At 38.5% G+C, this 15,173-nt stretch overlaps 1 protein-coding gene across 1 annotated transcript in view; it reads right to left on the bottom strand.

The window, feature by feature from the left end:
* FANCI (Fanconi anemia complementation group I) overlaps positions 1–15,173 on the bottom strand; it is an 88,223-nt gene that overhangs the window by 47,099 nt on the left and 25,951 nt on the right. Inside the window, exons 7-13 of the mRNA XM_012804413.2 lie at positions 14,597–14,638; positions 13,762–13,885; positions 12,585–12,670; positions 10,908–11,034; positions 5,551–5,643; positions 4,677–4,813; positions 629–809 (exon numbers count right to left, since the gene is read on the bottom strand). Of these exons, the coding sequence (XP_012659867.1) occupies positions 629–809; positions 4,677–4,813; positions 5,551–5,643; positions 10,908–11,034; positions 12,585–12,670; positions 13,762–13,885; positions 14,597–14,638 (790 nt within the window). The remainder of the gene's footprint in view (positions 1–628; positions 810–4,676; positions 4,814–5,550; positions 5,644–10,907; positions 11,035–12,584; positions 12,671–13,761; positions 13,886–14,596; positions 14,639–15,173) is intronic.

The raw sequence follows: 15,173 nt of genomic DNA, 5'->3' as shown, positions 1-15,173 counted from the left end.
GGCTAAGGCACCAGCCACATACACCTGAGCTGGAGGGTTCAAATCCAGCCCGGGCCCGCCAAACAACAATGATAGCTGCAACCAAAAAACAGCCGAGCATTGTGGCAGGTGCCTGTAATCCCAGCTACTTGGGAGGCGGAGGCTGGAGAATTGCTTGAACCCAGGAGTTGGAGGTTGCTGTGAGCTATGAAGCCACAGTACTCTAGCCAGGGTGATAGCTTGAGGCTGTCTCAAAAAAAAAAAAGCTGTTTCAGAAATAAAGATTGAAATTATAGTCAGAATTTGGTGATGTCAAAAAAAGTAAATTTCCCATTTGGAGTTGTTTTCTCAAGCTTGATGAAAATTGTTTTTGTATAAAAGAACAGCACAAAAAATAAACAAAAACTAGAAATGCTATATTTACTGCTATAGAACAAGAATAAACCACAGAAAAGCTTTCTTATATTCAACAACTAAGAATGGCCAGAAACAAGAGGAATAAGCGGAATAGTTAACATGACAAATGAGAACATAAGCATTCATTAAACTATATCTGTAATATCATCCAAATTTCCCTGTCCCCCAAATTCTTGGGCAAATATCAAGCCTGATTTGTTATTACTTAAATAAAATTAGGGAATAGTCTTACCTTAAACGTTTCCAACAGGATATTAGCTCCCAGCTTACATGCATGCTGATTTGACATTCTAGAATGACCTGAGCTGATTTCAATAGTTTTCACATCAAGAATCTTTCTTGGCCCATATGAATCCATTAAAATGAAACCAAGTTCTACCAGGCCCTGAATAACATGATCCCAACTATGAACACTGAAAGAAAACAAAGCTTAGTTAAAAAGAGAAAATTAATAAGATACCTTACCTTTATACTCACTGTCATGTTAAACATTTCCCAAACTCGACCAGGATAACCAATACACTTTTCCAGATGAACCTTCTTCTTTTCCTACACCCACATCTGATGTTAATTCTGAATGGTACACAAGTGAACTCCATTAAGATATTATAGCGTACTGGAAAACCCAGAAACTACAGAATATAAAAAAATATACAGTAGGCCAGGTGGGGTGGCTCACGCCTATAATCCTAGCACTCTGGGAGGCCGAGGCGGGTAGAATGCCTGAGCTCATGAGCTGGAGACCAGCCTGAGCCAGAGTGCAACCCCCATCTCTAAAAATAGCCAGGCGTTGTGGTGGATGCCTGTAGTCCCAGCTACTTAGGAGGCTGAGGCAATGAGATCACTTGAGCCCAAGAGTTTGAGGTTGCTGTGAGCTACGATGCCATAGCACTCTACCCAGGGCAACAAAGCAAAACTCTGTCTCAAAAATAAATAAATAAAATATATGTGCATACACACACACACAGAGGAAGAAACTAGAATATTTCAACACAATTGTTAGAGATTCCCAATTCACGATTTCATGATCAGAAGTTAACTGCCTGTTATTACTCTCTAAAACACTGACAATAATTATGTATATGATTATAAACTAGCCTCCCTCCCTAAATTTGAGAGTCTCTGGATAGAGGGCATAGTACAACCATATTTTTACCCATTTATACCAGCCAGAAGCTGGCATATTAAAAGGCGCTTAGTAAATATTTACAGCAGGAATGGATGAGTAATCCAGTTTTTTAACAGTCAATCAAATCATTGATTTTACAAACTTAATATAACTTCATACTATAGAAGTGTTATGCATATGATAACCTTTATGTCATTTTATCTTGTTAAATATCAAGAAATTATAATGCAGCACTACAGAATGAAGAAGATAGTTCTGAAAAAATTTTCCTAACACTTTGACAGTGCTAATATTCACTCTGGAGAGCTGAGATCAAAATAATAAACTCAGGGTGTGTCTATTCTTTCCACCCCAAATATATACATGTAAAATATATATAAATATATAAATAATGGTACATACATATTACAAATGGTTGTGTTTTTGGTATATAAGTGGTTCCCAACTGCGGTTTGACTTATAATTTTTTTACTTTGATGGTGTGAAAGTGATACATTTCAGTAGAAAATGTTCTTTGAGCACCTATACAACCATTGTTTTCCATTTTCAATACAGTATTTAATAAATTGTATAAAATATTTGAAGCTTTATTATAGAGCAGACTGTATGCTAGGTAATTCTGGCCAACTGCAGGCTAATGTAAGTGTTCTAAGCATGTTTAGGGTAGACTGGGCTAAGCTATGATGTTCTATAGATTAATTGTATTAAATATTAAATATATTTTTCACTTCAAATATTTTCAATTTATGATAAGTTTCTTGGAATGTACATCCAACATTAAGCATCTATATGTAATAATGTATATTAATAGCATTATATAACACATCGTATTATATAAATATGAAGTGTTTTTGATTAGCAATTATGAAGAAACCTTACAAGGTGAAAGGAGGCTGAGTGTGGTGGCTCATGTCTAATCCTAGCACTTAGGAAGGCTGATATAGGAGGACTGCTTGAGGCTACGAATTGCAGAACAGCCTGAGCAAAAGTGAAACTCCGTCCTATTAAAAAAACAATTTAGTAGGATGTATAATATTTAAAGGCAAATTAACTGATTGGGGCAAGCAGGGACAAACGTTTGATGAAACAGCCAGTTATTTTATTCAATCTAACAATGTTATCCAAACCCCTTCCAACTCAGGCCAGGCACAGTGGCTTACACCTATAATCCTAGCACTCTGGGAGGCGGGTGGATCACCTGAGCTCAGGAGTTGGAGACCAGTCTGAGCCAGAGCAAGACCCCAACTCTAAAAATAGCTGGGTGTTGTACCAGGTGCCTGTAGTCCCAGCTACGTGGGAGGCTGAGGCAAAAGGATCATTTGAGCCGAAGAATTTAAGGTTGCTGTGAGCTATGATACCATAGCACTCTACCAAGGGCAACACAATGAGACTCTATCTCAAAAAAAAAAAAATCCCTTCCCACTGAGGTTTGGTCCTACCTGGTGGCAAGTACCTAACACAGACTAATTACAGATGGAGATGCCTTCAAGTTCTATGATAGGTTGAGACTTCCAGAAGATAGGGAGCTTTCCAGGAATTTCCTGGTTAGCTATTCTCTGCTTCTTTTGCCCAACTTGAAGAAACTGAGTTTGGAGAATACTGAAGACACAACTATAAACCTTAGGGGAAAAAAGAACACCCAGACAGAGAAGATAAAAGAGCTTTTAAAGCCTATCAATGAATAAAACAATGGTTCTATTTTCAAATTTGCCCTTTGTGTCAAGCTCATGTAAATTCAACCTAACTCAGAATTCCTAGACCTGGAAGAGACCAACATTAAATTATGGTTTAAATTATAAAGCTTTAAAATATATTTAATCCACAAAGAAAGCATGCCATAGTAAAGACTATTACAACAGCTGATATTATAATCCAAAGTTAAAATAAAAACCAAGATGGTTACTGGTATTTCCCCTGTGGTTTTAAATCAATAATTCAAGTCTAACCATCAGCTCTAAACTTCAACAAAGTAAATAAAAACTCTTATTTTTTACTCATATTTTAAAAAGGCCAAGAAGGCCAGGCACTTCTTACCAGTGGCTTACTCCTATAATCCTAGCACTCTGGGAGGCCAAGGCAAGTAGACTGCCTGAGTTCACAAGTTTGAAACCAGCCTGAGCCAGAACAAGACCTCATCTCTAAAAGTAGCTGGGCATTGTGGTGGGATAGTCCCAACTATTTGGGAGGCTGAAGCAAGGGGATCACTTGAGCCCAAGAGTTTGAGGTTGCTATGAGCTGTGGCACCACAGCACTCTAACAAGGGCTACAAAGTGAGACTGTCTTGAAAAAGGCCAAGAGCTAGGTATAGTAGTATGCACCCATAGTTACAGTTACTTAGGAGGCTGAGAATGGAAGGATCACTTGAGCCCAGGAGTTTGATTTGAGGTCAGCCTGGGCAATGTAGCAAGAAAACCCCATCTCTTAAGAGGGGGGAAAAAAGCAAAGCCAGACACAGTAATGACTGTCTGTAGTCCCAGATACTTGGGAGACTAAGATGGGAGGATCACTTGAGGCCGAGGAGTTTAAGACTATGATATGTTATGATCGCACTCCAGCCTGAGCCACATAACGAGACTGTCTCCTTCAGTTTAAAAAAAAAAGAAAGAAAAAAAAACCTTAAAGAGTCAGGCCAATAAAGAGTTGTAATACTATGGGGAAAAAAATATCTCCTTCAGTTTTGTATTTTTGCTATCAAGATGGCCAAGAAACCAGGTCCTGAGGTTTAAGGATCTTTCCATATGAAAAAGTTTGCTTGACCAATTTTAAAGAATTAAACCTTCATGTGTGAAGTCAACAGCAGTGTAGTCAATTTTATCTGACAATGTATCTTCGAACACTAAATACCTTATAAACCTGCTGAGATATGGTTCACTAACTCACCTACCTATTCTTTTTTTTTTTTTAAGAGATAGATTCTTACTTTGTCACCCTCGGTACAGTGCTGTAGCATCACAACTCACAGCACCCTCCAGCTTTTGGCCTTAGGTGATTCTCTTGCCTCAGCCTCCTGGAGTAGCTGGTACTACAGGCACCCACCATAACACCCAGCTATTTTTGTTGCAATTTGGCCAGGGCCAGGTTTGAACTCGCCACCCTTGGTATATGGGGCCAGCGCCCTACTCACTGAGCCACAGGCGCCACCCTCACCTACCTATTCTTTACAACTTCCAAGATCATGGCTGAAACACAAGGCCTATGAGGAATTAGATTCTGAAGAAATTTAGAGCCTTCGAGGAGCTGAAGATCCTTGAAGCTCTTCACAACCGAAGTCTTTAAAAGATCAAACACCTAATATAAAAAAAGAAATAGGAAAATGAAGTAAAAATTCTAAGTCATGCTATGTATCTTAACCCTGTAACTATTCCTACAAGCTGCCACTCACTTATGTCCCTATTACAGCTGTTTAGCTAAAGGTGATACAAAAAATATGACTTCCACTGGGAACTTGAGTCTTCCTTAAACCAGAAAAAGAACTTAAAAAAAAATAAAATCAATGCAAATATTACCCATAACCTAGAAACACATATGAGGGGAAAAAAGGTAAAGGATTTCATATTTTCCTTCTTGCAACTTCTCTATTCTCATTAATTTCAACTCAATCAGGGACTATTTATTGGAAAGCTATAATAGAACTCCCGGTAATATCCAACTAAACTTCCCATTCATGCTACTTGGGCTGGGTGATCGCTATTTGGGCTGTGTGACATGTTTCCACTTTTATTCCCACCTCACTACCTGGCTTACCACACAACAGGAAAGGAAGGTATAACCCAAATACTTAAAGTAGTTTTATAGCAGGCCCCAGAGAACTGAGGCCAATATGTCTTATAGTAGCTTTGCTGCTAATAGGATAGGAGTGGAATGATTTAGAAAAGGTAAAAAGAAGATTCTTGTACTCTCTTACTATGAAAAAAAAGGCATCAAAAATATTTGTCCTCACAATTGTAAGAGGGACTTTAAATGCAAACAGTATAACCTAATTCTTTTACCCTCAATGAACCTGAAACAATAAAAAAAAAAAATACCTGTTCCTCAAATCTTTGTATTCTTGTCACAGAAAGAAGAAGAGCAATGCTGAAGGGACATAAGTTATTAATGAAATCTCCTTGTTGTCCTGCCTGGCGGGGAGGGAATCAATGAAAATAATTCATTATTTACATATTAAAAGTATCACACAGTCTATTTAAAAACAGGTCCTTACATGGATAAGAAATCTAAATGTAAGAGCTAAAATTTAATAAAACTATTAGAAGAAAACAGAAAATCTTCAAGACCTTGAATTAGGCAAAGATTACTTGCATGTAACACCAAAAATATATTTCTTTCTTGTACAAATTATGCAAGAAAACTGGACTTAATCAAAATTCAAACTTTTGTGTTTCAAAAGATACCACTAAGAAAAAACAAGTCACAGACTTTGAAAGAGTATTTCTCAATTATATACCTAATAAAGGACTTATCACTAGAATACACAAAGAATTCTTAGAACTCAATTATGAAAACACCGCAATAAAAAAAAATGGGCCAAAAGATACGAACAGACATTTTGAATAGCTAAATAAGCACGTAAAAAGATGCTCAATTATCAAGAATGGAGGAAAAAGTATCCAATGTACACACGCCTATTATGAAACTAATTTATACCTTTGATATGAAAGCTATAACCAAATAGCCTAAGAATATGGGGAGGGGGGAATGGGTGGAGGGAGGGGGTTTGGAGGGATCACTTCTGAGGTTTATCTTATAGGGGTACAAGTGAATCTTTCTAAGAGTAGAATGTGAACGTTTTAAAACAATAACTGAGAAAATGACATGAAGGCTGTGTTGACCAGTTTGATGGAAGTATTTCAGATTGCATGTGAAAACCCCACACTGTACCCCAGAAGTGCATTAATGTACATAGTTACCATTCAATAAAAAAAAAAAAGATGCTTAATTATCAGTTATTAAGGAAATTAAAAGTAAAACCTCAATGAGATACCATTTTATATCCATTAGAATGGATACAGTATTAATAAAAAAGACAACAAATGTTGGCTATGATATACAGAAATAGGAATCCCCACATTTCTTTCTTTTTCCTTTTTTTTTTTTGAGACAGAGCCTCAAGCTGTCCCCTTGGGTAGAGTGCCGTTGCATCACAGCTCACGGCAACTTCCAACTTCCGGGCTCAAGCGAGTCTCCTGCCTCTGCCTCCCAAGTAGCTGGGACCACAGGCGCCTGCCACAACACCTGGCTATTTTTTTGGTTGCAGCTATCATTGTTGTTTGGTGGGCCTGGGCTGGATTTGAACCTGCCACCTTAGGTGTATGTGACTAGTGCCTTAACCACTTGAGCCACAGGCGCCAAGCCCTTTTTCCTTTTTTTTTAAAGACAGACTCTCACTCTGTTGCCCAGGCTAGAGTGCTGCACAACCTAGCTCACAGCAACCTCAAACTCCTAGGTTCAAGCCATACTCCTGCCTCAGCCTCCTGAGTAGCTGGAACTATATAGGTACCACAATGCCCAGCTCATTTTTCTATTTTTAGTAGAGATGGGGTCTCACTCTTGCTCAGGTCTAAAACTCCTGAGCTCAAATGATCCTCCCACCTCAACCTCCCAGAGTGCTAAGATTATAGGCATGAGACACTATGCCCAGCCTGACAGTTTCTTAAAATTTTAAAGACAGGCCAGTGCAGTGGCTCTTGCCTGTAATCCTACCATTCTGGGGGGCCAAGGTTGGTGGACTGCTTGAGCTCAGGGGTTTGAGACCAGTCTGAGCAACAGTGAGACCCCCATGTCTACTAAAAATAGAAAAAGCAGCTGAGTGCTGTAGCAGGTGCCTAAAGTCCCAGTTACTCAAGAGGCTGAGGCAAGAAGAATTTTTGAGCCCAAGACTTCTAAGTTGTGAGCTATGATGGCAAAGCACTCTACCTAGGTTGACAGAGTGAGACTCTGTCTCAATAAAATAAAATAAACAAACATAAATATGTCACACATACCAACAATTCCTTTCTTCAGTAGCTACCCAAGAGAAATGAAACATACATCTGCCCAGACTTGCATGTGAATATTTATAATAGCCAAAAAATAGAAAAAACTCAAATGTCCACAACTAGCAGATAAACAAAATTGATATGTTATATCCATACAATGGAATATTTACAATGAAAATAAAATACTACATACTACATATGCTAAAGCACAGATGAACCTTGAAAACATTACACTTTTTCATATATCTATAGGCCATGTGCCTATGCATCAATGTACACAACTATCATTTAATTAAAAGAAAAAAAGAAAGAAAAGAAAACATTACACCATTACACTTACGTAATCTTTTGTGTATGCTTTGTTTCAATACCTTATGATTCCATTTATACAAAATGCCTAGAAAAAGCAAATCTATAGAGACAGAAAACAGATTAGTGGCTGCCTGGGGCTTAGAATGGTAATGAAGATTAAATGGAAAATCTTCTTGGGGCGGTACCTGTGGCTCAAAGGAGTAGGGCATCGGCCCCGTATGCCAGAGGTGGCGGGTTCAAACCCAGCCCCGGCCAAAAACTGCAGATAAAAAAGAAAGGCTAAAAAAATGAATGAATTAATTAAATAAATGAATAAAAATTTTTTTAAAAAAGAAAAATCTTCTTAGTTGATAAAAATGTTTTAAAACTGCATTATGATTGCAGAACTAGGTAAACTTGTGAAAAACCACGGATAGTATGCTTCTAAGTGTTATGTAAATTGTACTTCAATAAAGTTAAAAAATAGATCTTTGAGACTTAGAAAAAATAACCTAAAAATAACAAAAAAGAATATAAAATCAAACATACATGAAACAAAAAAACAAAACAGCAGAGTGGATAGAAACATACAAAGATATTTCTTTGTTAAGACCAGTAATATGGTTACTATGAACCTAAATAAAAAGGAGAATGAACAGATACAGGAAAGCTAAAGATGCTTTAAAGCAGTGGTTCTCAACATGGGTCGTGACCCACAGGAACTGTATTAAAGCGCCACAGCATTAGGAAGGTTGAAAACCACTGCTGTAAAGCCTAGCTAGCAGATCATGGTTTTTAAATATTCTTTCCTACAAAAGGGACCCAGGGGTCCTTGGAAAAATGGTTGGCAACAGAATGGGACAAGGAAAAGTACAAGGTGATGTGTACTCTGGATATGTCACAAAAGTGTTCAAAGACTAATTGGGGGTGGGAGGGTCACATCAAAAGGAAACAGAAACCAACTTGAAGAATCCAAATGGCCAAATCTGGATAACTCTGTGCTTAAAACAAATAATGACAATAGTAAATGATGAGTACATTCGATCAAAAAAGGTCCAGACATCCAAATACTAGGGGAAGGGGAGGCTCCTTTACAGAAGTATGCCAGCTAATAATGTACAAGGAATAATGCAGTTAAAAAATTTTTTTCTTTTTTTTGAGACAGAGCCTCAAGCTGTCACCCTGGGTAGAGTGCTATGGCATCACAGCTCACAGCAACCTCCAACTCCTGGGCTCAAGTGAGTCTCTGCCTCAGCCTCCCAAGTAGCTGGGACCACAGGCGCCTACCACAACGCCTGGCCATTCCCGCCACCTCCAGCATATGGGGCCGGCGCCCTACTCCTTTGAGCCACAGGCACCTCCCAGGCCCAGCTATTTTTTTGATTGCAGCCATCACTATTGTTTGGCAGGCCTGGGCTAGATTCGAACCCGCTACCTTAGGTGTATGTGGCTGGCACCTTAGCCACTTGAGCCACAGGCACGGAGCCCAGTTAAAATTTTTTAATTTTAACTCTACCATTTCACAACTCCTAGTATAATTACTAATGTAGGCCAAGAATCATCAATAGATAGTAAAGTAAAACCATATGTGAAAAGTTGTTGAGAAAAGGATTTTCACATAATCTCTAATTATAATCCTATAGATTACTTTCTATCTACAAAAGGATATATATATATTTACAAATGAAGAAAACTCACGGTCATTATCCTAAGCAAATGATTTTGCATCACCAGTAGCAGGATAGCTGACACTGTATGCCACCTGAGGTAACTTATAGAACAGTGAGTAGCTGGCAAACTACTGTCTATTGGCCAAATCTAGCCTAAGAGTTTTTGTACAACCCTTGACCTGTGACCAGTTCATACATTTGTGGTTTAAAGAAAAAAAGAAATAAAAATCAAGGGAAGAAAATTTCAGAAATTCAAATTTCAGTGTCCATATAGTTTTACTGGAACATAGCCATACTCATTTATTCTTGATTTGCCTATGGCTGCCTTCTTGCTACAGGGTAGAGCTAAAGAATACTTGTGATAAACCTGCATGACCTGCAAAGCCTAATATATTTAATATCTGGTCCTTTACAGAAGTTTGCTGACCTTGCAAGAGAAAGTACACATCACTTACAAAGTATTCTTGCCAAAAATGTTTAACTTAAATATAATTATGAGGAAACAAACAGATAAACCAAATATGGGACATTATGCCAGACAAGTGGGCTGACACTTAAAAAAAATATTCATTAAAAAATGCTAAAGTTATGTTAACCAGTTTGATGGAAGTGTTTTGAATTATGTGTGAAAACACCACACTGTACCCCAGAAGTGCATTAATGTACACAGTTATCATTCAACAATAAAAAAAAAAATGCTTAAGAGACATAATAATCAAATGCAATGCATTACACCTGATTAGATCCTGGGGCAAGAGGGTGGGGGAACAATATTTATTTCCTGTCATAACTGGCATAAAAATTCAAACATTCCCATTTCATAAAGAGACCTAGGATCACCTTAAGAGTTTGGTGTGGCTGGGTACAATGGCTCAGACCAGTAATCCTAGCACTCTGGGGGGCCAAGGTGGGTAGATGGCTTGAACTCAGGAGTTTGAGACCAGTCCAAGACCAGCCTGAACAACAGACCGATCCTGTCTTTACTAAAAATAGACAAACTACCTGGGCTTTGTGATGAGTGCCTGTAATCCCAGCTACACAGCAGACTGAGGCAAGAGCACCAAAAGCACAAAAGTTTGAGGTTGCTGTGAGTTTCGACGCCACGGCACTCTACCCCCAGGGAATTTTTTTTTTTTTTTTTTTTGAGACAGAGCCTCAAGCTGTCCCCCTGGGTAGAGTGCCATGGCATTACAGCTCACAGCAACCTCCAACGGCTCAAGCGAGTCTCCTGCCTCCGCCTCCCAAGTAGCTGGGACTACAGGCGCCCGCCACAACGCCCGGCTATTTTTTGGTTGCAGCCGTCATTGTTGTTTTGGCAGGTCCAGGCTGGGGATTTGAACCCACCACCTTAGGTGTATGTGGCTGGCGCCTTAGCCGGTTGAGCTATAGGCGCCGAGCCTACCCCAGGGAAATTAAGTGAGATTATCTCAAAGAGTTTGATGCTACCTTTATACATTTGAGGAGTTCTCTGCCTAGTTCACAGTCCAATTTGATGGCAAATACAATGTGTAGAATAACAGTGCCTTCCACATGACGAAGTTCACTTGATGGCACGGTAACAAGATCCAACAACCTAGAAGATTCAAAAGAAAAAAAGAGCTATTGTTCTAGAAAGACAAGTGTAAGTGCTCTGATGAACAAGTAGACCAACTCAAGCTGATTGTTCACAATCACCAGAGAGTTAAGTAGAAATTTTACTGGCCCATTCTCTATTCCTTTTTACAGTAAAATTTCATGAAAGAACGGTCTACAGTCATTATTTCCACTTCATTATCTCAGTCTCTTCCCAATCCAATTAAATCAGGCTTCTATCTTCTCTTCCAATCTTTGTCCCCCATAGCATTTAAGTATTACTGCAAGGCTCACAAATGACCTGCACATTACCCAAACCAATAAAGTCCCACTTTAATATCTCAGCAGATTTAACACAATTATTCACTTTTCTTAAAATACTTTCTTTTAGCTTCTAGGGTACTATCATTGGCCTCCTCTCAATTTTATTTATTTATTTTTGGAGGCTAATCTTCTCCTACTGCTTGATCTTAAAAGAATAGAATGTCCCTGACCTCAGACTTCAGTTTCTTTTTCTTCATACTTTTTCTAGAAAATCCCATCCAGTCTCATGGCATTAATATCTTCTAATCTGTAATACATCTCCAGGTCAGGCCTCGCCCTACAATTTCAGACTATTTGTTCAGTGTCTCCTTATAGGATACTAATAGTGTACATCTCAAACCTAATGTGGTCAAAGTAAACTCATTATTTTCTCCAAAAATTGCTGCACGTCTCAATTTCTTAAGCTAAATAACTGGGAATTATTATAGATTAGAAGCCCTGGGCTGCACTAGAGTTAACAGCACAAACCCTGCAAACAAAATGGCCAGATTCAAATCTCAGCTCCACCACTTTCTGGCTGTATCACTGGAAATTCCTTAATTTCTCTGCCTCTTAGGTTTCACAGCCATAAAAACAAAGGCAAAATAGGGTTGTGAGGTTTAAAGTGGATAGAACAATACCTAGTAGAGAATAAGCACTCTACAAATATTAGCTTAAAAAAAAAAAAATCCTCTGTCCCAGACATGCCACACTGTGCTTTGTCTTTGTACTACATCCCTTAGAATATACTTTTCCCTGATCTATACACTCTGGCTCTCATCATTCAAGCTTCAGTCAAAACAGTATCTTCTCAGAGGTTTTCCCTGACCCCATCTAATGCAGCTACGCTGTCACTATCACATCATCCATTTGAATTATATGCATAACACTTTCCAGTCCAATGTTTTTGTTATTTTCTTAACAAAATTTAAGCTCCACTGAGAGCAGGGACATTGTGTGACTAGTTCATCACTATAGCCCCAAGGCTAAACAGTTTCTAACAGACAGCAGACACTTAATAAACAGGTTTTAAACATGTAACTTACAAGACAATTATTACTATTTTCTTGAAATATAAGCAAAAGAGCTGAAAAGGCTTTATTATTCTCTTAATTTTATTACTAAGCAGTTAGGAAAAGATTGGGGAAGTTCTGTTCTGAGGTAAAAGAGAAGATAATATAGAACACCTAGAATAAACAAGAAAATAAATTTGTAAAACTGATCTTTATTCTACACTATATTACTCACTCATCACCACTCTGTTCCTCAGTGTGCTGCTTATCTAGCTCATTGAAGAAAGCTATGATTCTTTCCAAAACACTCTTTCTGCTTCCCTGAAATACAAAATAGGTAAGGTCTTCCAATTAAAAAACAACATAACCAAATTGAATTTAAAGTACTTTAAAGATTAAAGAATTCTCAAGAACAATTTTTTTTTTTTTTTTGCAATTTTGGCCAGGGCTGGGTTTGAAACTGTCACCTCTGGTATATGAGGCTGGCACCCTACTCCTTTGAGCCACAGGCGCCGGCCTCAAGTACAATTTTTTTTAAAAAAGCTACAACCTTGGCTTGGTGCCTGTGGCTCAAATGGCTAAGGCGCCAGCCACATACACCTAAGGTGGTGGGTTTGAATCCAGCCCAGACCCTCCAAACAACAATGATGGCTGCAACCAAAAAGTAGCTGGGTGTTGTGGCAGGCACCTGTAGTCCCAGCTACTTGGGAGGCTGAGGCAGGAGACTCGCTTGAGCCCAGAAGTTGGAGGTTGCTGTGAGGTGTGACGCCACAGCACTCTACTCAGGGGGACGGCTTGAGGCTCTGTCTCAAAAAAAAAAAAAGCTATAACCCAGGCTCAGTGCCTGTAGCTCAAGCAGCTAAGGCACCAGCCACATACACCAGAGCTGGCAGGTTCAAATCCAGCCAAGGCCTGCCAAACAACGACAACTATAACCAAAAAAATAAGCAGGCTTTGTGGCAGGCACCTGCAGTCCCAGCTACTGGTCAGCTGAGGCAAGAGGATTGCTTAAGCCCAAGAGTTTGAGGTTGCTGTGAGCTGTGATGCCATAGCACTCTACCCAGGGCGACAGCTTGAGACTCTGTCCCCTCCCCCCAAAAGCTACAACCTAGAGTCAAACTGAGAATGTTTCAATTTTCATGTTGAGACAGGGTTTGAAATACCTCTTACTGTTGAACTTAAAAGGGTTTATAGTCCACCCTTTCTGAGATCTTTACCCCTTTTATTACCACAAAGAAAATGTGGTAATACAAGAGGTAATACTTGACTGAGGAGCATGACCTTTTTACTAGTACTAGTCATAAAATCAAAGTATCTGTGTCTAACATGTAAACCAAGAATATAAACAAGCTGAACATCCACAGCCAGTAACACCCCCCCCAAATTAAAGAGAGATACTTTTTTATTTATACCTTTGAGGAGAGAACCAGAAGCTGATAGACCAAAGGTGGTATTTCTTGAAGATTCATCTTGGAGAATACTGTCAACACCTTTCCCACAACAAATTCCACCTCTTCTGCAGTCAGAGGAACATCCCTGTGGATCAAAGATTCTAAAGGGTACAACCAGAACTAACTGTCTTATTTTCAGAAATTCAACTTAAGAGTTTTACGACAGTTCAATTCCAGTAAACATTTTTTTAAAAAATAAAATCTGGGCGCACTTGTAGCTCAGTGGGTAGAGCACCGGCTACATACACTGAGGCTGGTGGCTTTGAACCCGGTCAAGGCCAGCTAAAATAACAATTGACAACCGCAACAAAAAAATAGCTGGGCATTGTAGCAGGCACCTGTAATCCCAGATACTTGGGAGGCTGACGCAAGAAAATCGCTTGAGCCCTAGAGTTTGAGATTGTTGTGAGCTATGATGCCACCACATTCTACCCAGGGTGACAGCTTGAGACTCTGTCTCAAAAAATAAAAATAATAATAAATAAATAAATAAATAAAATCTAGGAGCAGGGAATTAAGGAGATAATAGAATAACTGTCCCTTTTGATTTTTCACTAATGAAGACCCTTTGAGGGAACTGATAACCCTACCTAAGCAAAGGCATCTTGGAAAAAAGTCATAAAGTTATAATGTAAATTAAGTAAATTAAGCCAAAAAGGAGATGGGCGTGGGGAGGAAATTTGTAATATAAAAGAGATGTGATAATACTCTTACTCAAGAGGAGTTTACTGTGTTTTAATTTCTAGCAGCTAATTTCACAAAGTGAGACATAAAAAGAAAATGAAATGATGCTTACTTGAACATGGAGGTGAGTTGTATTACATATTGCTGATCCCATCTGGTTAAAAAAGACAAAGAACATGAAAGCTTATTTCATTTTAACTTATTTACATATAACTTTACAAAATTAATATGGAAAAAATGCAGCCATTTCAAATTTAGTTGTGCAATATGAGGAAACAAGATCAAAGAAATAACAATTATTTCATTGTTTTAAATTGTAATCTATTAGACTGGCAAAATCAAGAAGCCTACCAGCCTGAGCAAGAGCAAGACTTCATCTCTACTAAAAACAGAAAAACTAGCTGGGCATTATGGCAGGTGACTATCGTCTCACTACTCAGAAGGATTGCTCAAGCCCAAGAGTTTGAGGTTGCTGTGAGCTATAATGCCATGAACTTTACCTAGACAGTAGAGTAAAATTCTGTCAAAAAAAAAGTCTAATGACACCGCCAGGAAGATTGTGGGACATTCATTCATCAAGATTACTTTTTACAAGCATTTACATGGGATATGTTTCAAATAGTAAATCGGGTGGGAATGTGGTTAGGTGCATTTTTAAAGTTGGTTAAGTATTTTTTTTTTTTTTTTTT

This window comes from Otolemur garnettii, unplaced genomic scaffold (genome assembly GCF_000181295.1).
Source record: "Otolemur garnettii isolate 467f Iridium unplaced genomic scaffold, OtoGar3 scaffold00029, whole genome shotgun sequence".
NCBI lineage: Eukaryota > Metazoa > Chordata > Mammalia > Primates > Galagidae > Otolemur > Otolemur garnettii.
This window is presented reverse-complemented; position numbering and strand designations above follow the sequence as displayed.